General features: G+C 39.5%; 1 protein-coding gene across 3 annotated transcripts in view; it reads left to right on the forward strand.

Moving 5' to 3' along the window:
• NBAS (NBAS subunit of NRZ tethering complex) overlaps positions 1–26,104 on the forward strand; it is a 329,555-nt gene that overhangs the window by 31,374 nt on the left and 272,077 nt on the right. For 2 of the 3 annotated variants that reach the window (XM_053891145.1, XM_019451545.2), the window contains exon 10: positions 21,241–21,379. The exons of the other annotated variant lie outside the window; for it this stretch is intronic. In XM_053891145.1, the coding sequence (XP_053747120.1) occupies positions 21,241–21,379 (139 nt within the window). The remainder of the gene's footprint in view (positions 1–21,240; positions 21,380–26,104) is intronic. 3 annotated transcript variants of the gene reach the window in all.

Genomic DNA, 26,104 nt, shown 5'->3' on the forward strand with positions numbered 1-26,104 from the left:
GGAAAATTTGCTGACTTATTTCTTTGATTCTTTCTTCCCCTGTGTTTTTTCTCTTTTCTCTCTGGAATGTCTGTTCTCTAGATGTTGAGTCTCCTTGGACTCCCCTTTATTCTCACTCTTTTTTTCTCCTTTATTTTTTGTTTAAAAAAAGAAGAGGCTGTTCTAATTCTTTCCATATAAACATGGACACTAATGACGAAAGTAGTTTGAGGCACTTTTGAGATATATTATAAATACAATGAATTAATGATACATATGATATCCTATTTATAAAGAAAAATCTGTTCTGGTAATCTTTTCTGATATATCTTTTTTTCTTTTTACTAATTCTATGGCTTCTCTCTTTTTTTTTTTTCATGTTTATTTTTGAGAGAGAGAGAGAACACGAACAAGCGGGGGAGGGGCAGAGAGAGAGGGGGAGACACAGAATCCCACGCAGGCTCCAGACTCCGAGCTGTCAGCACTGAGCCTGCCACAGGGCTTTAACTCATGAACTGTGAGATCATGACCTGAGCCGAAGTCGGAGGCTTACCTGGCTGAGCCACCCAGGCGTCCCATATGCCTCCTCTTTTTAAGCTAGGCATTCTGTTTTTTGCTTCAGTTGTTGTATTTCTCCTTTCTAGAAGTTCTCTGTAGTTATTTTATGAATCTCTCAAGGGAAGAAAGGAATTGAAATGAGTATTCAGTGAGTCACTAGTTGCTTTGAGGATTAGATACATAGTAGGTACTCAGGAAATGATAGTAGTGAGTAGATATAATACCATTAATTTCTTCCTTTTAGTTTGTGTGGCTCTTGCCTTAAAGAGTCGGTTTGGTGTCTCCTTAAGAAATTGGAAAATCAGTTGCAAGTCTAGTTAATTAAAGAATTAAAAAAAAATGTTTATTGTATTTAGCATATTATTTTCCAATCTGAAATAATAGACTTTTATTTTGGATGTGGTTGAATGACCACATGCACAGTTAGCGGTCTTTACGTTGTTATAAAACTGAATGTAATTGTATGTGCTGCAAATTGCTGCTATTTTCATAAAACATTTCTTTTGATTATAAAATAAACACATTACAACAATAAGAAAATTGTGTTGTTTTTATTTTATTCTTGTCAACTTATATGAAGTGTGGCCTCTTAATGTACGTTTTTATAGTTGAGATACTGTGTTTTCCTTGCATAGCTTCACATTAAGTCTTGAATTTAAATTTTGCCGCTAGAAGGGGGGTAGCATGTGTTTTTGCTTTGACACGCTCAGCTTTCCGTTGTGAATTTTGCCAAGCCTGGACAGTGTGTATATTATACCCATGATGCTCTGCTGGCCGGTTTGATTTCTGTTGAGGGTGACCTGTTTGTTTGCATCTTCTTGGATACAGTGTTTTATTATTTTATTTATTATGTTCAAGCCAGGTTTTGCTGTTTTGCTCTTTCGAGGCCTTTGTTTTATTCAACCTGATTTTGTTGTTTTCAAGTGTAGGTATTAATACCTTTCTTGGTACCTCTATACATTTAAAAATTTTATGTTCTACCTTTCTTAGCACATACATACATTTATAAAGATTTTATATTCTACCTTTCTTAGCACATACATACATTTATAAAAATTTAATCTGTCCTCCATTGAAAAGTGCATTCTGTTAGAGGAGTTGTCTGCATTACAAAGATTGAGGGTAGAAAGTCTTTTGGCTTGCTTTCCATTACTCTTTTTTATTGTGGCTTGCATGCAACACACTCCACTAGGTGTTGTGGAAGATGTGAGGGTGAAGGACAGTCCTGACCTCAAGATCTTGAGGGAAATGATATACGCATATGTTATATACACGTACATATACTTCTGATGTCTAATATGCATTTTCTCTACTTAAATGTGCGTACAGATATGTACGTGTGTATGGATTATGTGGGTATGTGTGTATACTGGAATGCAGTATATGTTAGGGCCCTTAAAAAGGTGCAGGTATGGTGATGTGGGGATCCAGATGAAGGAGATACTTCCCTGGTCTTTCAAGGAAGGACTGTGGCAGGCAGCACTCACAGTTGCTTTGGAGAATGGATACAATCTGGGCATGGTGGATGTTCCAGACAGAGTGATGGTGTGAACAGTGACCAGAGGACGGAAGCCACAGTACACTTTGGGGAAATGGCAGGTGGGGTAGTTTGGCTGCCACTGTAGGGCGTGTGTGGCAGGGGAAGAGCGGTGATGGTTGCCATGGGAGGTGGAGCCTTGGGAAGGCAAGTTGGGGATCAGATAATTGGGAGATTGAGTGGCAGCTTGTTCTTAAGGGAACTCAGATTTCTGAGACGAGAACATATGATCAGCTTTGTTGGAGGAATGTTAGTTCGGTTGGGAGATGCTAGAGGCTGGGTGAGTCTTGGCTGATAATGTCCCAGTTCAGGCCACAGGCAATGAGGGCCTATTTGTTTTCTTGCATGGACTTGCTATGTCCACTTATGTATAAGTCACCTCTTGTTTTATTTTTCTTTCTATTTTGGTGAATGGACCCTCTGTCACCCCTTGGAATGTCAGGTACCTGAAGGCAAAGAATGTATAGTGTACGTTTTTCTAGAAGCCCCCATGTCTAGTATAAGATTCTGTTTTGCTGAATGATACTTTTACCTCTGTGGGTTTCTTGGATAAGTAATTTTAATTGCCTGAGTGGAAAGGAAAATTAAGTTTGTTTTGATTGTTCTCTTCCTTTTTTCTTCTATTTTGTGTTCTTATTCGTCCCTCACATTTCTATTTTATTTTTCTTGCCCCTTTTAAAAGAAGCGTATTTTCTATCTTAATACTTTCTTGTTTTGTTTGTTTTGCTTTGTTCATTTCATTATGGTCTTCTCCACCGTCTTGAATTATTATAAAGGTCAATGTTGGATTTCTTTTTTTTTCTGGCATTATTTCTGGAGGGTAAGTGGGGTTCTCTTGGCACCATCTGTTTGAAATTATCATTCACTGAATACTTCTTACGTAACAATTTGTCATAAGTCGGATTCCATTTACTACTCTTAAGGCTTTCACTTTCTGGCCCAGGATCACCCTATTTTTGGGGGGGTGGTCTCTAAAAATTTTAGAAATTTAAATATGTTATCAAACCACAGAAGGAAGGCCTATTGTTGGTTCTGCAATCATACACGATTCTTGAGAGCAGTCAGCTTGAAGATGGATGACTGCATTAAGGTTTCTGAATGAAAATTGTTACAGAGCAAGGCGTATGTTACATGTAAATGCTCTGTTGTGCCTGACAAAAATATTGCTAGGTTGTTTATTTTTTCCATTATGCAGTCTTTTCTTAAATGAAAGAAGCTGAAATATTCATCACATTTTTATTTATTTTTGGTTACTCTAGTAATGTGAGCCTGTGATATTTATCATCTACAAGGATTTTATAAATGTGAAATAAATCAGCCAGAGAGGAGTTGGAATAAATTGGTAATGTACAAACTCAAGGTTTTATGAAATTCATTGTTTTGCCTAATGCTGTGAGCACTGTTGAAGAAGAGAAATCGAGGTGGTAAATTGGGTAATATGAAACATAAGTTAATTGAGTAGCTTCAGGTTACCTGTATGGATTTGCTGATTTTGGCCATTTTCTTCTTTACATGTCCTCACTGCCTAATGAATGTATTTTATCCACCTCTCTGCCTCCTTTACTGGTCCTGCTCCCCTTCTAGACCCACCCCAATACCTCCCTGCCTCCTCATTTCTATTTTTAATATTTGTTAATTTTGGCTTAGCTGGCACCTTGATTACAGCTAAGAGGAATTTCTTACCCCCTCTGCGTTCTTAGAGGGGACCGCAGTTGCTTTGAGTGCTGTGCTCAGTGGTGGAGATTCAGACGTAGTGTCTCTCCTCTGGCTATGTCCAGTCTATTTTGGGAGTCCTATTCACAAATAAGGGTGCTCAGTATGAGTTGAGTTCAAATGGAAGACTTCATCTATTTTTAAATGACACCACTTTCAACAGCAATCACTTTTTTTTTAAAGTTTTGTTTCTAACTTCACTGTAAAATTTTTTAATTAAAAAAATTTTTTTAAAACATTTTTATTTATTTTTGAGAGACAGAGACCAAGCATAAGCAGGGGAGGGGCAGAGAGAAAGAGGGAGACACAGGATCCAAAGCAGGCTCCAGGCTCTAAGCTGTCAGCACAGAGCCGATGTGGGACTCGAACCCACAAACCGTGAAGTCATGACCTAAGCCGCAGTCCGATGCTTAACCGACTGAGCCACCCAGACGCCCCCACTGTAAATTTCTGTAAGCAAAATCTGATGTAGTCAACTTTGAATGTTGAAAAATTCCTTGATAACTACGCAAAGAGTGTTTGAATGTAACTTTTACTGGACTCTAGTTTACATCTCAACAGTGTCAAAAAGTCTCTGAGAACATGCCTTCTCCGACGCCTCAGAGAACCACCCATGCCTTGAATCCTTGATGACTCTTTGATACTGATTTTGTGTGTAATTCGGTGATTTTTAAAGTAAATGTACATAATTGTGCAATCACTACTACAATCAGTTTTAGGGTATTTCCATTACCCCTAACTCTCTCTCCTGCTGGCAAGTTTCATGGAGTATAAATCATACTTCAGTAAAACTGTAATATATAAAGGATGAGTAAGAAAGAAAAAGAGACCCTTTAAACAAGACTTCATTTGAACCTTTTTTATATTAAGAAAGCTATTCATGTTTATGTTAAGAAAGATACTCCTACTGTCTGTGGAAAAAGAACCATGACTAATAATGTGTGTCACTGTTGTGCAAAGGAAGAATCCAAGCATTTGGACGATCATAATTTTTTTTTCATCTTAATCAACTATTTTAGGGCAAATACAGTTTGAATAGAAGGAACTTGAAACAGCATTTACAGGGGATAATAAGCTATGGTTGCCTTAAAGTAGGTTACAGATTACAAGGACTCCAGTCGTAGAGTAGTTAGGTAACTGATGCACTGATTGGAGCTGCTGCTGTTTCGAGCGAGGCTCAGAGGTGGTATAGGGAGGCCGTGGTCTGCAGAAAGCTGTTCATTTCAGAGGAGACTGAGGAATACCTCTAAGTAATGGCATCCTGAAGTGTTAGAGGGCTATGCCTTATGTGCGTTGATTTGGTCATCTCATGTGGGCTTCTGATTTCCCCTAAACAAAACCTTAGCCGTTTTAAATACATGAACGCTTTATACCCATGGGATAAAGGCAGTAGTCCAAAAAAAAAAAAAATAGTACTTAGTGGGAAGTCCAAAATTTTGTGGTGTGATGAGTTCTCAGGTGACAGGATGGTAACTTCACTGGCACAAAATGGAAGGGAAAGAGTCTTGGACATAGATTGGGAAGGGGTTCAGCAGCATATGCAGAAGGGCCAGTCTCTTCATATATCACCTTTGGGAAAATGGAGGTGAGTCCCATAAATCTTTAAATTTGATCTTGTGAAGAGAGTAGTGTTGAGAGTTCCTTACCTTAAAGGTTTATCTAAGGGCTCAGGCAAATTTTATTTTCCTAGGAGGTATAAGTTTATTTAGACCTATGCGTCTAAATAGAACATTACATTGCTGTAATAGTGCCTGTCTTTCTGGTTCTTAAGTTCATATGTATTCTGTGAGAATCCAGGCATTGGTAAGTGAAAAGATACGCCAGGGCACCTGCGTGGCTCAGTTGGTTAAGTGTCTGACTCTTGGTTTCGGCTCAGGTCGTGATCTCATGGTTTCGTGGGTTCAAGCCCCACGTCATGCTCTGTGCTGATGGCGTGGAACCTGCTTAGGATTCTCTCTTGCTCTCTCTGCCCCTCCCCCACTCACGCTGTCTCTGTCTCTTTCAAAATAAATAAACTTAGAAAAGATATGCTATATTGACAGCTGGAGGACCAGTTAGGTATAAATTGCGTTAAGAATTTTTCCTAAACTCTAGGTAAGATTAATAGCTTTATGAAAGATTGCTTCTAGAAAAGAATACTGTAGTTCTGATCATTGCTGATTATCTCCCACTGCAGTGAGAGTACATTTGGCCTGTGATAATGTACTGGCTATTGGCATTTGAGAGATTAATGTGCAGACTGTACCTGAGAAGTATGAATGTCAGTAATCGAGTTGACCTTATATTAAGGATTTTTTCATTTTACCTCTCAATTTCTCATTTCTCCAGCATGAGAAAATTCTCCTTTTTTTAAGTTCAGGTCAGTTTTTTTGAGGAGAAACGAAGGGTGCTGTTGTCTGTAGAGAAAGCTGCGTTGTCTCATAGAGGTGAAAGCTTTTGGATGTGAATAAGGGACTCCTGAGCTTCACAGACTAAATTTTTTGGCTTTACAGGCACTTGTCTTCAGAGAGACAGGGAAATGGAGTGTCTTGGCTGTATCCTGTGATCTGTTTTCATCAGAATATGTTACAGATACGTAGTCATGTGTGACTCAGCAGTTTCTTGGTCCTTAGCAGCTTTCAGCTGGCTTTTTTTTTTTTTTTAATCTTTATTTATTTTTAGAGAGAAAGAGAGACAGTTGCGAGCAGGGGGGAACAGAGAGAGGGAGACACAGAATCTGAAGCAGGCTCCAGGCTCTGAGCTGTCAGCACAGAGCCTGATGCGGGGCTCGAACTCACAAACTGTGAGATCATGACCTAAGCCAGTCTGACACTTGATTGACTGAGCCACCCAGGTGCCCCTGTCTTTTTTTTTTTTTTTTTTTTAATGTTTATTTTATTTTTGAGAGAGAATGAGAGAGTGAGCAGAGGAGGGGCAGAGAGAGAGGGAGACAGAGAGAGAGAGAATCTCAAGCAGGTTCTGCACCACCAGCACAGAGCCCAATGTGGGGCTCGATCCCATGGACTAAGAGATCATGACCTGACCTAAAAAAGAAGAGTCAGACACTTAACCGACTGAGCCACCCAGGTGCGCACCAAGCTGGCTGTCTCTTAAGTTGAAGACTTCTATGTTTGGAGATTCTTTGATAGGAGGGGCTCATCCCCTTTATGTTACAGTTACATAGGGGTGCCTGGGTGGCTCAGTTGGTTAAGTGTCCAACTTCAGCTCAGATTATGATCTCATGGTTTGTGAGTTTGAGCCTAGCTTCTGGCTCTGTACTGACAGCTCAGAGCCTAGAGCCTGCTTCAGATTCTGTGTCTCCCTCTCTCTCTGCCCCTCCATCACTTGTGCTCCGTCTGTCTCTCCCTCTCTCAAAAATAAATAAACATTAAAAACAATTTATGTTACAATTATGTACAAAAAGGTCTTTATAAAAGATCTTTATAAATCTTTTACTTTAGTTATTGCCACCCTCCCCCCTTATAAGGACTACTCTACAATCCCTCTGCATAGATTTACGGAAATGCAATTTAAAGAAGTAACTTGGGCCTGATTGAATTTTTGCTTCTACTTGGAGCTATGATAGCTGTTGTGCCTTCCTCTTGGGAGTAGAGAGCTAAAAGAAGACTCTTTAGCTTATTTTATAGGAATGAAGGAGTGATGTTTAATTTTATTTTATCGACAAATAGAAAACTAAAAAAAATAAATGCTTTTCTGACATAGTAGAATGTGTAGTGGGTTAGGAGACAGGAGATCTCAATTCTGTTCTTGGTTCTACTGTTGAGCTGTGTAATCTCAAGGGAAGTCCTTCTTTCTGGACTGTTCTTTGCTGGCGCTGCACTGGGCACAGACAGTAGATGGTTTTATTAAGCTGCTCAAGTACCTTCGGTCTAGTATAGACTACTACGGAGCATTTAACAGAGGAAGATTGTGGTAGGGACTTTAGTAGTAGGCATTAGAGATAGACCCATTGTCAGGGATACCTAGCAGTCCATGGGGCTCACTAGAGAGGGGAGCTAGGGTTCAAAGGGAGAACTTTTTTTCCTGAGAGAACAAGTTTGAGAAAGACTTTAATAATTAAACTACTAATGTTGGAGTAGAAGGTGAATTTAGTTTCAGAACCTGGGTAGTTCTGAAATCTGGATACAAGGTTAGGCATGAAATTGACCAGATGGGTGGATGCTGAACATACTGGGCTTTTGCAGAAGAGCTGCTTAAATCCATCCTAAGGATTGGGAGGGAGTTAAGTCTTCAGATGACCGTTGGCATCAGCTGTAGGTTGAGGGAAGGAAACAGGGTCAGGGACATCTGGGAAATCTAAATTATTAGTATTTCTATGGATATTCTGCTTGCTAGGCTAGTGGTTGTTAACGAGGTGTGGACAACAGAATCACTTATTGAGAATTAAAAAAAATGCGCATACGTAGGCTGTACTCTTGAAGGCTTGATAAGGTAAGGTGTAGGATGGGATCTCAGCATGTGTTAAAAGGCTTTATAATCCCCCATCCCTCTTGAGAACCTTTGCGCTAAAGCTCTGAAAGATTAAATAAAATGAATACAAGATATCCTTGCTTTTGAAGTTGTCCTAATGAAGGATAGGAATAAATTTCATTTTAGGTGTCTCTCCTCTCCATAGGCTGTGGCTGCTGGGAATACTGGATTGAGAAGTGCTCCGAGGCCAGATCTGAGCCTGTCAGGAGCTGACTGTGTAGGACATAGGTGTAGAAGTAACACAGCTTGGTGGTTTTATTCTCTTGTGTAGCCCCATGGGGTGCGGCAGGGGGAGAGAACGTACGAGTGTGTTTATTCTGTGCCTGTAGATATTCCTTGGAAGCCCCGTTGCGTGCCAGGCTGCTAAGGCATTGGTGGGGTGTAGGGATGACGAACAGGAGTAAAACAAAAGTTCGTGGAGCCTGATTTGATACCCGAACAGTTTTCCACCAGTTAGCAAGCATTTCTTTAGCAAGGTTACCCCAGTCAGTACTCTGGCTTTGTAGCCCCAGCAACTGAATTTTTCAGCTTACAGAGAGTATATCACCCTCGGGAACTAACCAAGCTCAAAAGATTGATGTTAATATTTATGTGGGTTTTTTTTATCAGCTAATTTTTTAAAGTTTATTTCATTTATTTATTTTGAGAGAGAGAGGGCACGTGTGAGGTGGGTAGGTGGGAGTGACAGAGAGAGAATCCCAGGCAGGCTCCGTGCTGTCAGTGCAGAGCCTGACCCGGGGCTCAGTCTCATGAACGGTTGAGATCATGACCTGAGCCAAAATCAAGAGCTGGACGCTTAACCAACTAAGCCACCCAGGTGCCCATAGCCAGCTTATCTTTGATGAAGGAGCAAAGGCAGTTCAATGGAGCAAAGACAGTCTTTTCAACAAATAGTGCTAAGTGACTGCACATCCACATGTAAAAAAAAAATCTAGACACAGACCTTAAAGTCTTGGCAAATATTAACTGAAAATTTAATATTTTATTTTGAAAATGAACTCCCATGAGCCAGGCCACTTGTCTCAACAGACCGATATGGAAAGCCCAAATATAATAAAAAATTTGTTCAGTAAGTACAGACAGAAAAAGGGCATTATAGACCTAGCTGAAGTGCCTGGATTTTTCCATGACTATGGTAAGAATAGCCTTTCCGGTAGAGCTGTTTTTCCCTCCTCCAGCTTTATTGAGGTAGAAGTGACAAAATTGTAAGGTATTTTTAAAGTGTGTAATGTGATGATTTGGTGTATGGATACATCGTGGAAGAATTCCCCTCGTCAATAAATTACAACAGCCATCATCTAACGTATTTGGCTTTTGCCAGTAGAACTTTTGTATCCAAATTCTACCTCCTAAGAGCGTGTTTGTTCTTTATATGCGTAGAACGTGTGTGCACGTGCATCGAAAAACCCACGCAGCATTGCCATCACTTCCCTACTCCCCAGTTTGGCCTGGGACAAGTTACAAGACCTGCACACCGGTGCATTCAGTCAAGAACATCTGCCTTTCCAAAAACCTGTGTGTGTCCCCTTGTACCTCTTATGACAGGGATCACCACTGTCACCTGGGCATCCGGGAAATTCGTCCATCTTACGTGTTATTTTCTATTCTGCTTACATTGTCTCTCCCAAAGTGTAACAGGTACATGTGTGGTGGCTTTAGGTAGGACATGCACAAGTCTTTATTTGATACTAATTTGTATAGAAAATCCATGATGTCAACAGAGTTGTGATTGTGACCAAGCTAAATTAAAAAGAAAAGCATCTTGACTTTAAATAAATGTGTTATAAATAATATTTTTTTGTGTGCCATAAATCATTGGAAAGAGGTACACTGGTGTCTGAAAATTTGGAAAAGTTAATTTTTTTTTTCCCCGAGTGCTTATTACTAGTATATAGAAATACAATTGATTTACGTATATTGGTCTTGTGTTCTATAGCCATGCTAAGCCTGATTATTAATTCTAGTAGATTTTCAGTGGAGTCCTTTGGCCATTGTTTTTCTTACCTATTCTATATATTTTTATAGGCAACTTTAAGCAAACTCCAGTCAGCACTTAAATGTGTATGTGATATCTCCCAAATCTGTATCCCATAAGTCACTTGTAAGCCACACAGCTATTTATTCACCTGCTTACAGAACATCGTTTCTGGGGTAGCTAGCTCACAAGTTCCTCATATTCAATTATATTCTGTTAATCGCTTTTTACCTCCAAATGTGCATTTTCTCCTGTATTCCTGAATCTTGGTATATAGCATTTCTTCCAGGCCAGAACCCTGAGATTTGCTTTATTATTTTTTAATTTTTTAATTTTTTTACCTTTATTTATTTTTGAGAAACAGTGAGACAAAGCGTGAGCGGGGGAGGGGCAGAGAGAGAAGGAGACACAGAATCTGAAGCAAGGGGTCAGCACAGAGCCTGATGCGGGGCTCGAACCCACAAACTATGACATCATGACCTGAGCTGAAGTTGGACGCTCAACCGACTGAGCCACCCAGGTGCCCCTAATGTTCATTTATTTTTGAGACAGAGAGAGAGGGAGAGTCAGAGAGAGAGACGAAGACACAGAATCTGAAGCAGGCTCCAGGCTCCGAGCAAGCGGTCAGCACAGAGCCTGATGTGGGCCTCGAACCCACAAACTGTGAGATCATGACCTGAGCCAAAGTCGGATGCTCAACCAACTGAGCCACCCAGGTGCCCTGAGATTTGCTTTAGATAATTCTTAACTCATTCTTACGAATCTTAACAACTTGATGATTATTTTTCTCTTCAATGTATTAAATCTGTCTCTGCCTCTTTATTTCTCCTGCCATCCTTCTAGCTCAGACACTCTCCACTTTATCAAGTGTGTTCCCTGCTTCCTGTCTGGTCTCCTCTAATTTCTTTTCTGTTGTGTTTCCAGCACGGAGTACAAGTCCGATATAAGTCTGATCACCTACTTAAAAATCCTCTAATTTCCTTTAGCCATTGAGATACAGATGTAACTCCTTAATTTAGTGTTAAAAGCCTTAAAAAAATTTTTTTTTAATTTTTAAGTAATCTCCACACCCAACATGCGGTTTGAACTCAAAACCCTGAGATCAAGAGTCATATGCTCCACAGACTGAGCCAGCCAGATGCCCCAATGTATTAAAGGCCTTTTATAATTTGGTCTTTTAACCTCTCTAACCTTCTGCCACATCCCCTCATGTTTCTTTGCTGTAGACCAAGATTGGCACACCTTTTTTGTAAAGGACCACATGGTCTCTGATGTAACTATTCAACTCTTGCACTGCCGTGTTGAAAGCAGCCTTAACAATATATAAATGAATGAGCATGACTGTGTTCTAAGAAAGCTTTATTCACAAAAATAGGCAGTGGGCTGGGTTTGGTCCAGGGACTGTAGTTTACTGACTCTTGCTCTAGATAACTCTAGACCTATATATATATATTCTTAGATTTCTCAAAATGATTTTGTTCTTAAAGGTATTCGTGGTTCTTCTTTTTTCCTCTGCTTGGAATGTCCTTGTTTTTTGTTTTTTTTTTTTTTTTTTTTTTTTTCCTTCATTTATCTGCACCGGTCTTAGCACTGTATTATCAATACTTATCGCAATGCTTTTTTGCATGGAATATCAGTAAATTATGGTTCAGTTGTTAACATTTACTTGGCTTTGTTAAAGCATGAAAAAGGGGAGAAGCAATACTGATGCACTGGAATATAAACTCCATGAGGGCAGGAACTTTGTGTTATTTGTAGCTATTTTTTTCAGAGTTTAGAATGTGGCCTGGTGCATAGGGTGCTCAATGAGATATTTGTTGAGTAAATGAATGAAAGCCTGGGAATGGAAGAATTAAAATGTAAGAGCTCAGGTTAAACAACTATATGAATGGAAGGCCTGAAACAGGTTTTTTCAAGCCTTTTTTAGGTGAAATCACAGCCCCATTACCCCATGGGACTGTAAATTCCTTCAGGGCAGGGAAAATTTGGTTTCCCTACGAAGCATTTCTTACACTGCTAGCACAGTACCTTGAAAAATGAAGGCGCTTCCTGAACTGATACTGAATTGACTAAACCTGAAGGTATTAAGGTTATAATTGAAAAATGTTAGAGTCTTTACGGACTACCAGATATTTATTGAATTTCAATCTTCAATCCAATAAGATGGTATTATAGCTGCTTTTGTATAGTTGGAGAAACCAAAGCTCTGAGAGGTTAACAGTGTCTCCTAGGATGATACAACTCTACGTGGTAAACTCGGGTCGTCTGATACTCACACTCAGTAAGCTTTTCTCTGTACCAGAGCCTAGAAAACCATGGGCTGTGGGCCAAATCTGACCTGCTTTAAGGTAGCTTATCAGCCAAGAATGGATTTTACATTTTAAAAAATGTTTGGAAACCCCCCTCCTCCCCAAAGTTTTATGATCCATGAAAATTATAGGAAGTTCAAATTTCAGTGTCCACAAATAAAATTTTATTAGAACTTTGTAATGCTTTTTTTTTTTTTTTTTAACATGTTGTCTGTGCTCTTTTGTACTGTGACTGAGTAGTTGTGAAAGAGACCATTTATGGTCCACAGAGCTTAAAATATGTGTTCTTTGGCTTTTTATAGAAAATGTTGGCTGACCTCTGTTCTATGCCATCCAACCATCTATCTCAGTATGGGTTCAGTTCTGCTTGAAAGATATGAAATAAAGAGTATTGAACTTTATATATTTCCTCACACCTCTTGATTTTGAATTATTATAAATTGTGTTTTAAGGAGTTTATAACCAGGTACCCCTCAATTTTAAATATATTAAATGCCTAATTATTAAACTGTAGGAAAATGTTATGATTTTTTGTTACTAAACTAACCAGTCTTTTATAGTGTTTTTCCTATTGAAGAAAAATTCTCATTGTTTTGCCTTTAAAAACTAACCATTCATTAAAATTAGTTTTCTGTGATCATCCTTAAGCGTGCCATGCTTCATAATTTGATTTCTAGTGAGCCATGTCCTCCAGAGCTCCGATCATAGATTCAAACATCATACAAAGCTGCGTTCTTAAAGTGTGGTCTCTGCACCAGCAGCATCAGAATCACTGGGGGAGATTGTTAGATACTCAGATTCTTGGACTCCATCCCAGGCCAACTCGATTAGACCTCTGGAGGTGTTCACTGTTTTTAAGAGCGCTCTAGGTGATTGTGATGCATACGAACGTTTGAAAACCACTGCTGTTGAATGAGTTCCAATTATGTGTGTTTTCTTCCTATAAGCTCTTAATCTAATAAAGAGATCAGCGGAATCTTAAATTTTGAAGTAGTAAAGGTTTTGAAATGAAGAATGTGTAAGGTACACTGAAGATGAATTAAAATGAGGGGAACATTTTCCATTATCCCAAGAGAGGAGTGACTTCTAGCTGTGAAGCAGTAGGTAACAATTCTTGAGCCCTTATTTTGACAGGCATGATCTTAGGCGCTTTAAAATTTTGAGAGCTGTAGTGTTTTTCTTCCTTCTTCCCTTTCTGTGGGTTGTATGCCACAAGCCCACCGGTCACTGGACCGAGCATATACAGCTGTTTCTCCTATTTCAAACTTCCTTCGTCCGCTTTCAGAAGTTTTGAGCCACTAGATGGCAGATTCTTTCAACAATTACAGATTGAAGGACCTTCTTAATAAACGATTTACAATTCTTCTTGGAAACAATTTGTGGTGTCACATGTAGGGTGATGCCTAGGGACACGCATTCTGTCCCCAGCTGCCTTTCCTCACATGGCCTTGACCACCCCCGTATCACTGCCCCTTGTTCTGCTCGGCCACCGCCTTTACTCCTGCTCATTTAATTCACCTCTTCTTGTGTTTTTGGCTCCATTTGTCACAGTTTATTTTTGTTGTCCGATACCTGTGTTCCTGCTCTGAGTTTGAGCCTCTTAGGATGTCAGAGCCGGGGAAGAGGTTCATCCGTCATTTGGTTCAGCCCCTTCATTTCTCAGGTGGGAGAGCTGAAGCCCGGGGAGGTTAAGCCAAGGACAAGGACTGTGTCTTATTTATCTTTGTTCCTTGTAGTGCTTTGCACATAGCGCACAGATAGATGTGTTTTGCGTGAAACAATTGTGGTAAATGCTATGAAGGAGGCACATCCAATCTCTGTTCCTAAGTGGCTCCGAGTTTGCTAATGGAGGCGTGATTTAAATAACTTCTGGTAGAGAAGGTAAGGTGGAAGGTGGCAAGTGCCCAGAAGGGAGCAAGACAAACTATTCTGTCGTGTTCAGGACCCCTTTGAACTTTCTCTCCCCCTCCTGCTTCCCTTTTTATAGGCTAGAAGCACACACTGCATTCATTGTTCTCCAGACACCGTTTCACAAACGACACTCTGCTTTTTGACATTGAATTCCCAGGGCTTGGAATGTTCTTTACCTGATCCCTTTATTCGGGAAATTGTTTAAAAGATAAACTTTTCACTGTGAAGCCTTCCTTGGCTCCTTCCTCCACGTACTGTCCTTTTGGCTGTCTTTGTACCTCCCTCCGAGGTCTTTGAAGAGGTCCTGTGCTGCAGTGGTTTGTGTTGACTTGTCCCTCCCCGCTTCCCCCCCCCCCCCCCCGCCCCCCAGGAGTGGGGCCGCTCATTTTCATTCCTGCAGATGAGTGTACCTCCAAGGCCAGCAGAGGAAAGCAGGTGGGAATCGAAAGCACGGCCCTAAGAGCCACCCCGTGCTCGATGCTGATGAACTGGGAGATACTGTAACACTACAAATGGATTCCAAGAAGAATTATAAACGGTTCATCACGAACCTTCTTCAGTTGCTTGCCATAATTCCATATTCCGCATTGCTTAGCACACAATTTGCATTTAGTAAATATTGATGGGATAACATCACATAGTTACTTTGTTGCAGAGGTACTGGAATCTGATGCCTGATACCTAGACCTATGATATTCCCATTTTCCACAACATTTTGAGGTTGAAGATTACTGGGAAGGTCAGTCTTTCTCTCCTTTTTGTCAAGAAGTACAGTTACAATTCCCACACATCATGTGCTTTAATCTAGAGAACTTAATTTGCACTGTAGAAAATCTGTTTTGCTTTATGTTTTTATAGAAAAATTTTAAAACCATTACTTCAAAATATGATTCTTAAAGTAAGCACTTAAGCCAAATATCCAGTATATTTAAGGAAGTATTCTGAGTGGAGGAATTCACTGGAACAGAACAATGTTAATGCTGTAAATTATTTTCTAGAGTATTATCTGTGTGCGGGCTGACTTCTGCAAAAATCTAACGATCCTTTCAGCAGTAAATCACGGAATGCTTAAGTTATAACCGTTAATGTATGAAAACCTCTAAATGCCACAAAGTAAATGATACGCTGATTTTATTTTCAGTATTTGCCTAGACTTGTGGGTGGGTGTTATGTGCTAAAGCCAGTTTACTGCATTTTCTTTCCTGGACTTCACTAACTGGCAAAATTTATGTACATGATTTGGGTATCTCGATGTTCCTGTTTTTAAGTTAAAGAGAAAAGTACGGAGAATGAGGTCATGAATACCTAAGTATCTACTACTCAGAGTTAACAAATACTAACGTTTTCTTTTTTACTTAAGGGGTGTGTGTGTCCATGTACATACACATACATGAGTAAAAGAGACAGTACAAACAGAATTCCCCAAATTCCCTCCTTCCATTCCTTTGTCTCCTCATCCCTTTCTAGAGGTAGCTGCTCTCAAGATTTTGGTGCATGCCTCCCCCCCCCCCCCCCCGTTTCTTTACCTACCGTTATCTACGTATCCATTCTATTGTTGTTGTATATGTTTTCCTGAATAATTTGTTGAACTTATCCATTCCTTTTAAGCATTTAAAATACATCTAATTCTCCTGCATTATAAATAGTGCTGCACAAAATCTTCTTTTACCATGAGATAAGTATACCTGTACAAGAATTTCTCTAGAATGTCCTTAGAACATAGTTTATGGGGTTGTCAGGTATGTCTTTTTGTTAGGTTTGCCATATCATTCTCCAAAATGATCGTTCCAATTTGAAGCTTCACCAGTACTTTAACTGTGTTCTTAAACATTCTCTGTATTTTACTCATTTTTTATTTTAACGTATCTGTGGCCAACATGGAGATTTGAACTCACAATGCCAAGATCAAGAGTCACATACATGTCCTACCAGCTGAGTCAGCCAGGCACCCCTAAATCTGCATTACTGACTTTTGGATTTCTCCTTTTGTGACTTGCTTAATGCTTTGTCCATTTTTGTTTTGGGCTGATTATGGGAGATCTATATACATTCTTTGCTAATACTCTGTTACTTTTGTGTGTTCATCTGGTGTGTGATTTATCTTTTCATTGTATAAATAGAAATTTAAAATTTTTTAAAAATTTAAATTTTTTTTTAGAGAGAGTAGCAGGGGAGGGACGGCGGTGGGGAGAGAGAAGAGAATCTTAAGTGGGTTCCACGCTCAGCATGGAGCCTGATGTGCGGCTCAATCCCACGACCCTGGAATTATGATCTGAGTCTAAATCAAGAGTTGAACGCTCAACCGACTGAGCCACCCAGGCACCCCTGTAAGGTTTAGGTGTAATATGGTGGAATTTGAAGGAGAATGTCTTAATGACCCCAGGTAGGAAAGTATTTGCAGATGAAGACGCACAAAGCACAGCTCACAAAGGGAACGATTAGCAGTGAGAACGGAGTTAGCTTTTCTTAGAACTGCTCACTCTCGTGTAAGTTTTAGATTTGTCTACTTTTAGTATGTGTTCAGTCCCATGAAAAATTCTGTTGGGATTTTATTTGAAATTGCATTCAATTTATAGATGAAGAATTGACTTCTTTCAGGTATTGAGGGTGTGTCAAAGAACATGGTATTTTTCTCTGTATTCATGGCTTTTAGTCTTTCATAAATAGTTTGAAATTTTTTTCTTAACACTTTCCTTTATCAGATTATCGGCTTAGCCTTGTTTAGTTCTGTCTTTATCAGTGAATCCTCCCCTTCCCCCATTTTCTCCCTCCCCGCTGTGGCCTTGACCTTTCCCCTTTTCCCTGCCTCATCTTCTCACACCTCGCTGCCGGAACCAGCAAGCTTGGGGACTGGCAGGGGGAAGTGGAGTTGTTCTGGCACCTTTCACTGTGCTACTTAAGGAGAAAGTTGGAGCTTTAAATTCAGTTACTCAGGAAACATTTATTCTGTATATTGTGCTGGGCTGGGCCTCAGACTTCTTTCTTTTTCATTGACTGTTTTCATTCAAGTTACATGGTTTTATCATCTAGTGAGGACAGTATGTGATTAGTTCCATCATTCTGCCTCTTTTTCCACTTACTCCTCAATTAGGCATTAATGGAGAAAAGGTTTGGAAGCAGGTATTGAATCTCTTTTGTTTTATTTATTTATTTAATTTATTTATTTATTTATTTATTTATTTATTTATTTATTTATTTATTTTTTGAAGTTGGCTCCATGCCCAGTGAGGAGCCCAGTGAGGAGCCCAGTGCAGTGCTTGAACTCATGACCTCGAGATCAATACCTGAGCTGAGATCAAGAATTGGACACTTAACTGACTGAGCCACCCAGGCGTCCCTGGATCTCTTTTGTTCTTAATGGAGTTTGCATGTAGCCAGTTTGATGTATACATGGCTATATTTCTCAAAAATCATGGCGAGGACATGTCTTCTAGCATGAAGAACAAGAGATAAGAAATCTGAGATTTCAGTTAGCTCTGTATCTCCCTCTTCAGTAGTCAGGCAACTTAGTTTTATACATATACGTGTGTATGTATACATATTATTATTTTTTGATTGTCAAATGATCCTCTATTGAAAAATTTTCCTTTGTAGTTCTTACTAGTGGGGCATTCCACTGCACCACTGTTCATGATGCATCTCTGATGTCATGAGGGTGGTGGCCATGAACATTGTCCCCCATAGACTGGACAGTCCCTAGGATCTCTCGAATGGTTCCAGAAAGTTCTCTGGCTAAAGAATGGTGCTGCATCTGTCAGGCAATGTTCACAATCTCGTCAAAAGTGATACTTCTGCTGTGCTTAACGTTTTTCTGCTTCTTTCTCTCTCTTGGTGGTTCCTTGAGGGCTTCGATAATCAGGGAAGAGGCAGAAGGTACCATTCAATCCGGGTCTGTCTATTCTGAATGGTCAGTTTCATTGTCAGCCTCAGACCCTTCTGATCACAGGTTACCCTGGAGATGTCATCACCAACCTTTTTTTGGAGACAGACTCGGGGCAGTCTTGGGGGTCAGGGCAGATGTGGCACTGACTTCCCCACTGGTGTACCTCAGGTATACAACTTAGATCTTACTGGGATTGAATTTAGGTGGTGTGGTGGAAGTGGCTGGTGTCGGATGAACCCGGATTCTGGATGACTGAAGAGAGTTGCACCTTCGCCTCCTCCAAGCCGAGAGCCAAAAACTGTGTATATTTTTTATCTGAAAATTAGATGTGTCCCCTCCATGACATAGTAGTGCAGAGTAAATAATAATATTGAATCCCTTGAGAAAAGAATTATACTGTTGTTAATATAAATATATATGTTGTACACTGAGCAGAGGAAAATTATTTTAGTTATCCTGGTCTTTTGGGAATTTGTTGAATTCTTAGTGTTTTTACGTTTATTATAATGATAGGTTGCTAATTTTTAAAGATAGGTTTTATGAAAAACATGTTTTCTGTTTCAAAAAACACTGAGATTATATTCAGAAATATTAATATTCAGGATTACCTGTTTTGTTTCTGTTTAGTCAGAGGATTTTTTAAAAAGTAATCTCTATGCCCAGTGTGAGGCTCAAATTCACAACCCTGAGATCAAGTGTGGAGGTTCCTCAAAAAATTAAAAATAGATCTACCCTAGGACCCATAAATAGCACTGCTAGGAATTTACCCAAGGGACGCAGGAGTGCTGATGCATAGGGGCAATTGTACCCCAACGTTTATAGCAGCACTTTCAACAATAGCCAAATTATGGAAAGAGCCTAAATGTCCATCAACTGATGAATGGATAAAGAAATTGTGGTTTATATACACGATGGAATGCTACGTGGCAATGAGAAAGAATGAAATCTGGCCTTTTGTAGCAACGTGGATGAAACTGGAGAATGTTATGCTAAGTGAAATAAGTCCTACAGAGAAAGACAGATACCATATGTTTTCACTCTTATGTGAATCCTGTGAAACTTAACAGAAGACCATGGGAGAGGGGAAGGAAAAAAAAAAAAAGGGAGGGAGGGAACCAAACCATAAGAGACTCTTAAAAAATGAGAACAGTCTGAGGGTTGATGGGGGTGGGAGGGAGGGGAGCATGGGTGATGGGAATTGAGGAGGGCACCTGTTGGGATGAGCACTGGGTGTTGTATGGAAGCCAATTTGACAACAAATTTCATATTAAAAAATATAATAAAGTAATCTCCACGCCCAGTGTGAGGCTCAAATTCACAACACTGAGATCAAGAATCGCATGCTCTACTGTTGGAGCTAGCCAGGCACTCCCAGAGGTTTTTTTTTTTTTTTTAAACAAAATGACTTTTGAAAAAAATTTCATTGTGGAATATTTGAAGCGTGTTCATAGAGACAATATATTGACTTCCTTGTGCCTGTCATTCAGTTTCAACAGTCAACTCGTGGCCACTCTTGTTTCATAGGTATATCCCTGGTCATTCCTTCGCTCTTTAAGTAAATCCTTTTGATACGCCAACTCTAAAGAGCCTTTTAAAGTGTTGTTTTCGTTTACCTTGTATTTTCTATGCAGAAACTCAAGTTTTTTAAGTTTTGCTGTTTCTATGAACATGGTCTAGAAAAAGGTAAGGACTAATTTGTGTGATGAAGTACATCCTTTTTTTGACAAAATGGGAGCCTGGTGACAATATGAGTGTTTTGCGTTAAAGGGAGCTGATAATTATTTTCTGTCATTTGGGACAGTGGTAGATCATGTTGGGGCAGTGTTACATGGACAAGACCAGTGAAACTGTGACTTCTCTTTTCTGTTCGTGTTCCACTTTATTGTCATTGGGAACAATGAATAATTCACTGGTAGGTGTAGTGCTTCCTTTAACTTATCATAATTTTACCTTTAAACATTTTTTTTTTCCAATAGATGATTATAATGCCTGTTACATAGTTCTCGGCTAGATTTAGTGAATGCTGTAACTTTAAAAATCATGACTGTTGGTGCTGACTCCAGTTAAACATACTCTATTGCATATTTGAAAGTTGCTAACAGAGTAGATGTTAAAAGCTCTCATCACAAGAAAAAAAACGTGTAACTGTGTATGGGATAGATATTAACTAGCTACGGCGATCATTTCACAGTATATACAAATTTTGAATCCTTATGTTGTACACCTGAACTAATATGCTGTGTATCATTTATATGTCAATAAAAACATCATGACTGGTTTTCATTATTAATGAGTTTAGTCTGTGTCGTGTCACAGTCTTTTAACTTCTAGTATATGTCAGACTGTTTGCCCTGTGGGCAGCTTGCCTCTTGTTCACAAAGTAGAACAACTGGAGGAAACAGATCATAACGTGTATGGAAACTACCGCATCGTCTTGTTTCAGTGTCGTTATCACTGTAGAGTACTGTCCTATCCACAGCACTTTTGGCTGTCATCCCTAACATCTGTAATTGTGTCTTCACTGTGCATAATGCTGTGATGAATATACCTATATCTGGGTGTGGGACGCATCTGGATATGAAGTTTATTGGTGTTGATACAGACCATTTCTTCAGTGTTCAGGGGCCAACCTTAAAACATTTTTACTCTTTCTTTAACATTCCCATCTGGATTTCAGGTACTTGAATGTTTAAGCCTTACCTCTGTATAAGTGAAGGCGGAATTCTAGGTGAAAAACCATCTGGTTTTCTTCTGGTTGTTTCTTCTAAAATATTTTACTTCTGGGTTTAGTATATAGCAACTTTTAGTTCAGTTTTGTGAAGGTGACTGTTTCTGCTCTCCTTGTTTTGATGTCCTCTTACTCATATTACAATTTATCAGTTTTTTTTATTTTTCTGTTTTCTAGACTTTTACTCGTTGGTGGATGCGAAACTGCTGAAGTGGGCATATCCAAAGCGTCTAGCTATGGCCTATCTGCCTGGAGAGTTCTTTCAGGATCGCCTTATTATAAGCAGGTTACTAATGGTGGAGACAGGGTCACTGCAGTAAGTATTAGTTATGGCCTTTCACTTTGCTAATAGAGCTTAGGCAGGAGAGGAGGAAATAATTTGTCTTGGATGAGGAAGGTGACTTTGTGTGAAATTTTGGTACTCCTTCCAAACATCAAATTTATCTAAAGCATTTTGTGTTTAACTTGGTCTCATTTTTAGTAACGGTATTAGCAGGTGTTAGAAGAACAACAGTAGTCCTGTTACTTACATTTGCTTATTTAAACGTCAACGTTCATTCCACGTGTTTGCTGTGCTGGCGGCTCTTCTGAGTGCTATTGTATGTATTAGCCCACTTAATTCTCCCCCACTTTTTGAGATAGGTATTGTTACTAGCCTGTCTGTTGATGGCAAAAGTAAAGCGTAGTTAAGTAACTACGCTGGGTCACCGAGCTAGCAAGTGGCAGAATACAACAGAAGTTCCCCTGTTCAAGATTTCACCACCATGGTACCACTGACATTTTCGTCTGTGTTCACCTGGGTGATAAACCTGGCCATTCATTCATTTGTTGTACAGCAGAGTATTCTGGTGTGCTGGAATAGTCAGTATAGGCTAGGTTCTGCTGTGATAATAAAAACAGTCACAGAGACGAAAACTCCTGACATTTCTGTGTTTTACCGGGTAACAACTCATCCCTTATTTGTGGCAGAGCCTGCTCTTGGTGCCATGACTCCCCTGAACAGTTTGTTCCAAGTGATGACTGAAGAATACACAGAGGCTGGTGACCTCTTGAGGTTCCACTGTCTCAGTTTGTAGAAGAGGGAAAAGAGGGCTAAAAGGTGGAACTTTTTAAACCAGAACTGCTGTTACTTCTGCTCACAGTGCATGCGTTCTAACTAATCATATGGCCCTTCCTGCCTGTAAGGGGCCTGAGAAATTGTTTTTTCTGTGTATCCAGAAAGCCAAGAAAAATGAGATAGTAGTGAATAATTTATCGGCCATATTGACCACCCTGTAATGTTATATATCTTGGTTATTTATGTAAACTGCAAGAAATCAAACACTTGATCAAAATTATGTATCCTGTTCTTAGCACAGTGCCTCCTTTCCAGTGGCTGCTCAGATATTTTTTCCAGTAGGGAAGAAACCAAGAAATTAAAGTAAAGCACAGTATAAGGGAATGTGTCGTGTTGTTTTTTCCTATAGTGAATGTATTTGTCCTGTTAATTCTGTGTTAAGATACACTGATTTTAAAATGATACCCTAAAACCATGAATGGTTAAATGTCTGGTGTTAAAAAGGAACTAATGAAGAAATGCTTTTAAAAGAAAATCTTAAGCAATTATTGTAAGCTCCCATTCATTTTTTTCTTTAGTTCTCAGCATATTCCGAAGTATGTTATTGTGAATTGAGCTCAACAAAGTAGGGTTGGGTATGTGGTTTTTTTTTTTTTTTTTTTTTTGGTGAGAAAGAGAGGGTGAGTGAGGAAGGGAGAGGAGAGAGAGAGAATCCCATGAGGGGCAGAGAGAGAGAGAGAGAGAGAGAATGAGAATGAGAATGAGAATGAATCCCAAAGTAGTGCTTGGACTCATTACCTGTGAGACCATAATCTGAGCTAAAGTCGGATGCTTAACTGACTGATCCACCCAGGCACCGTTTGTTTTTGTTTTTGTTTTTTTAATTTAGTTCAACTTAGTGGTTTATGTGACACTAGACCCTGTATCTGGTTGTATTTCTGGATGAGTTTATACTCGAGGACTGTTTTTTGTGCTGTTCCTTCCATGTGCTACCCTCTACTTATGCTAGTTCCTGCCTCTTCTCCTGCGGGACCCAGAGGAGTCCGGATTGGGGTTTGGTAGCCACACTTCACAGATAAGGAGCCTAAGATCTCATGACTAAAAATAAGGAACACAGGTGGAACGGATCTTCTAGACTCCGTTGAGCGCCTTCCCCCACTCCCCGTGTGAGCTTATGCCCGTCTCAGTGGCACTGTCAGATTTGTCTGTGATTATCCCATAATTCATAAAGGGGTAAGAGTTGCTTCAACATATTATTTCGTTTTTGCAGGAAGTTCTTCCTGTTTGTCTTGATGTAGTTCATACCCAGCTTGTAGTTTTCTATGTGAGATATTCAGGGCAGATCTTGGAAAGAGTTTGAACAGCTTTGGCTCTTGAATCTAAGTGTGATGTCTGCAGCTTATTTTTTAAATGGTTTAGTCAAAACCATAATTTAAAAGATGTGTATACACACACATAGATAAAGCACACATAGATAAATGGCAAAGCATCAATAACTGGTGAACCCAAGCGAAAGGTATACTGGTGTTTCTTTGTACCATCACTTGCGCTTTTCAGTAGCTATGAAATTTGTCAAAGGTTGAGGGGCAAAAGAGAAAATATAGGCTAAGTGTGGAGGATGCAAGGAGAGATGAAGTAGGCGAACTGTGGAGGTCCGTTTCAGGTCAGTATAATCGAGCGCATTTGTGACAGAGTGGTCTGGGAGACGAAGAGTCACAGAGTGCTCTCGCATACCGTGAAACCTCTTTTCACCTTGGCTTCTTTGAATTCTCTTGTGCTTTCACTTTGCTCCTCACTGAAGTATTGAAATCTGCTTTGCTATGGCCCTTCCCTCCCCAGCCTGAAGCTTTGGTATGGCAGTCTCTTAAAAGAAAATTGCCCGTGCCCTGACAGAATAAGTGGGGAAAAACATTAAATTGCAAATTGAATGCTCGGCTGTATGATTAATTTCTTCGAAGGGTATTTTAATTACGTTAGTGGCTCTTAAATATGTCTTGCAGCTAAATGTCCAGGCCTTCTACATAGCCTGCCCCTACCTCAGAGTAATTTGAGTTTTGGGATTAGTTCCTTTTGTCAGGTGGCAGATACTGTCCTCATCGAACTTGTTTGTTTAAGGTTGCTATTGTGTTCGGGTGGATATTGACTAAAAAAATGCTGCTGACACATATATTCTAGTCTCTCACAAGGCTGCCAGGTTGTAAAAGAGACGGTGCAAGATTCAATATGTGCACTGACCAAAGTTTCAAGTTAATGTTGGGTAGTTTTATTTATTCATTTGTTCAACGTGGAGTCACTGCTGGGTGTTAGGAATAGAGAGGTAGCAGCCCTCAAGGGGTTTACTGTATGGGAGGATATAGCTGTGTCCGCAAATAGAGGCAGTAAGCTATAACAGACAGCAGGTTTGAATTCAGTAACTGGGAGAAACGAAAGAACCCAGACTCGGGAGTCAGAAGTCCGGGATGGGAATTCTGCCTCAACACTTTACACTTCTGTAGGTAAGGCTTTTGCGACAATTAGATGAGGTAATATATTTGAAGGCACTTGAGAAGCCATACGGTGATCTAGAGTGTTCATTGTTATTATGTTTGTATTTTTAAGATGAGAATTTTAGAAAAAGTATGAAAAGGAACAAAACTAATTTTTATGTTATTGCTACGCTGCTTTTTTGGTAAAGGCTGTTGTGGAAGGGACACAGGCTGTTTGGAAACCCGTTTCTCTGAGAAATCCTATTTCCCTCAGAATATAGAAGTGATCAGAGGAATGTCTTCATAAGACCCCACCACCTGCCTGCATCTGTACCTCTTCTGTCGTTATCGACAGACAAAGACAAACTGTCCTTGTACCGGCTACGGCCAACCCATCTGTGTTTCCACCAGATCTCACACTTGTTCATGGAAGAATATTTTTCCTATACCATGAATTGTGCTGTCTGTTTGACTTATCAGCGTACAACATGCTTTTATTTTTCCATCATAAAAACTATTTTTTTGTTTGCCTTTGGGGGATCTAGACCCCACTAAATCCTGCTACCACCCCATTTATTTCCCTTTCTTTAACATGTTCTAGAGTCGTCTATACTTGCACTTCCTCTTTCTTTTCTCTCTTGAATTTGAATTCTGTTGCATGGGGATTTACTTCCATCATTTCACTGAAATACTCCTATTGATGTTATCAGTGGCCTCCAACATTTTACCCATGCATCAGTTTTATTGGTATTCTTTAATCTCTTCTAATTGCTTCTACAAAAATCAGTTTATTTTCCTTTCTTCCTTTCTGTTCTCTGCCCTTTTTGTGCTACTGCTACTTTGACAAAACACATAATATTTGCACATTAGTTTCTACCTTGATCCTCACCTTTCTTTCGTGTCTTAGATGTCCATTTCTGATTCAGAATGCTGTCACTTCTTGTTTTGAAGTGTTCCCAGTCATCTCTTGGTTGGATGAAACTATCTTCTGGTAGATGTGTGTGTGTGTGTGTGTGTGTGTGTGTGTGTGTGTGTGTGTGTGTGTGTACACATGTGCTCTTTAAGATCTTATTTTTAAGTAATCTCTACACCCAACATGGGGTTCAAACTCAGCCTGGGATCAAGAGTTGCACGCTCCACTGACTGAGCCAACTAGGCGCCCCTCTTTTAGAAGATGTTTTAAGACGGGCTCATGGGGAAAGAGTTCCTTAAGTTCTTGTATGTTCAAAATTGTTTTCTAGTAGTCTAGTATTTGAAGGAAAACGTGTGGATATAAAATCCTTAGTTTACCCTTTCTTTCAAGGAACTTAAAAAACAAAAAACAAAAAAACCCACTACTCCATTATTGCTTTGCTTTGTATGTGGAATATGAAAATTCTCACTGAAGTTAAATCATTTTCCTTACAAAGGGAATCATACAAATAATATACAAATGTTATTTGGCCATTATACTTGAAGGCCTTGAGGATTTTTTTTTTTCAGTCTGAAATTTAATAGCTTTCCTAGAATATTTCTCAGA

This window comes from Panthera pardus, unplaced genomic scaffold (genome assembly GCF_024362965.1).
Source record: "Panthera pardus isolate Hobbes unplaced genomic scaffold, ASM2436296v1 HiC_scaffold_26, whole genome shotgun sequence".
Classification (NCBI taxonomy): domain Eukaryota; kingdom Metazoa; phylum Chordata; class Mammalia; order Carnivora; family Felidae; genus Panthera; species Panthera pardus.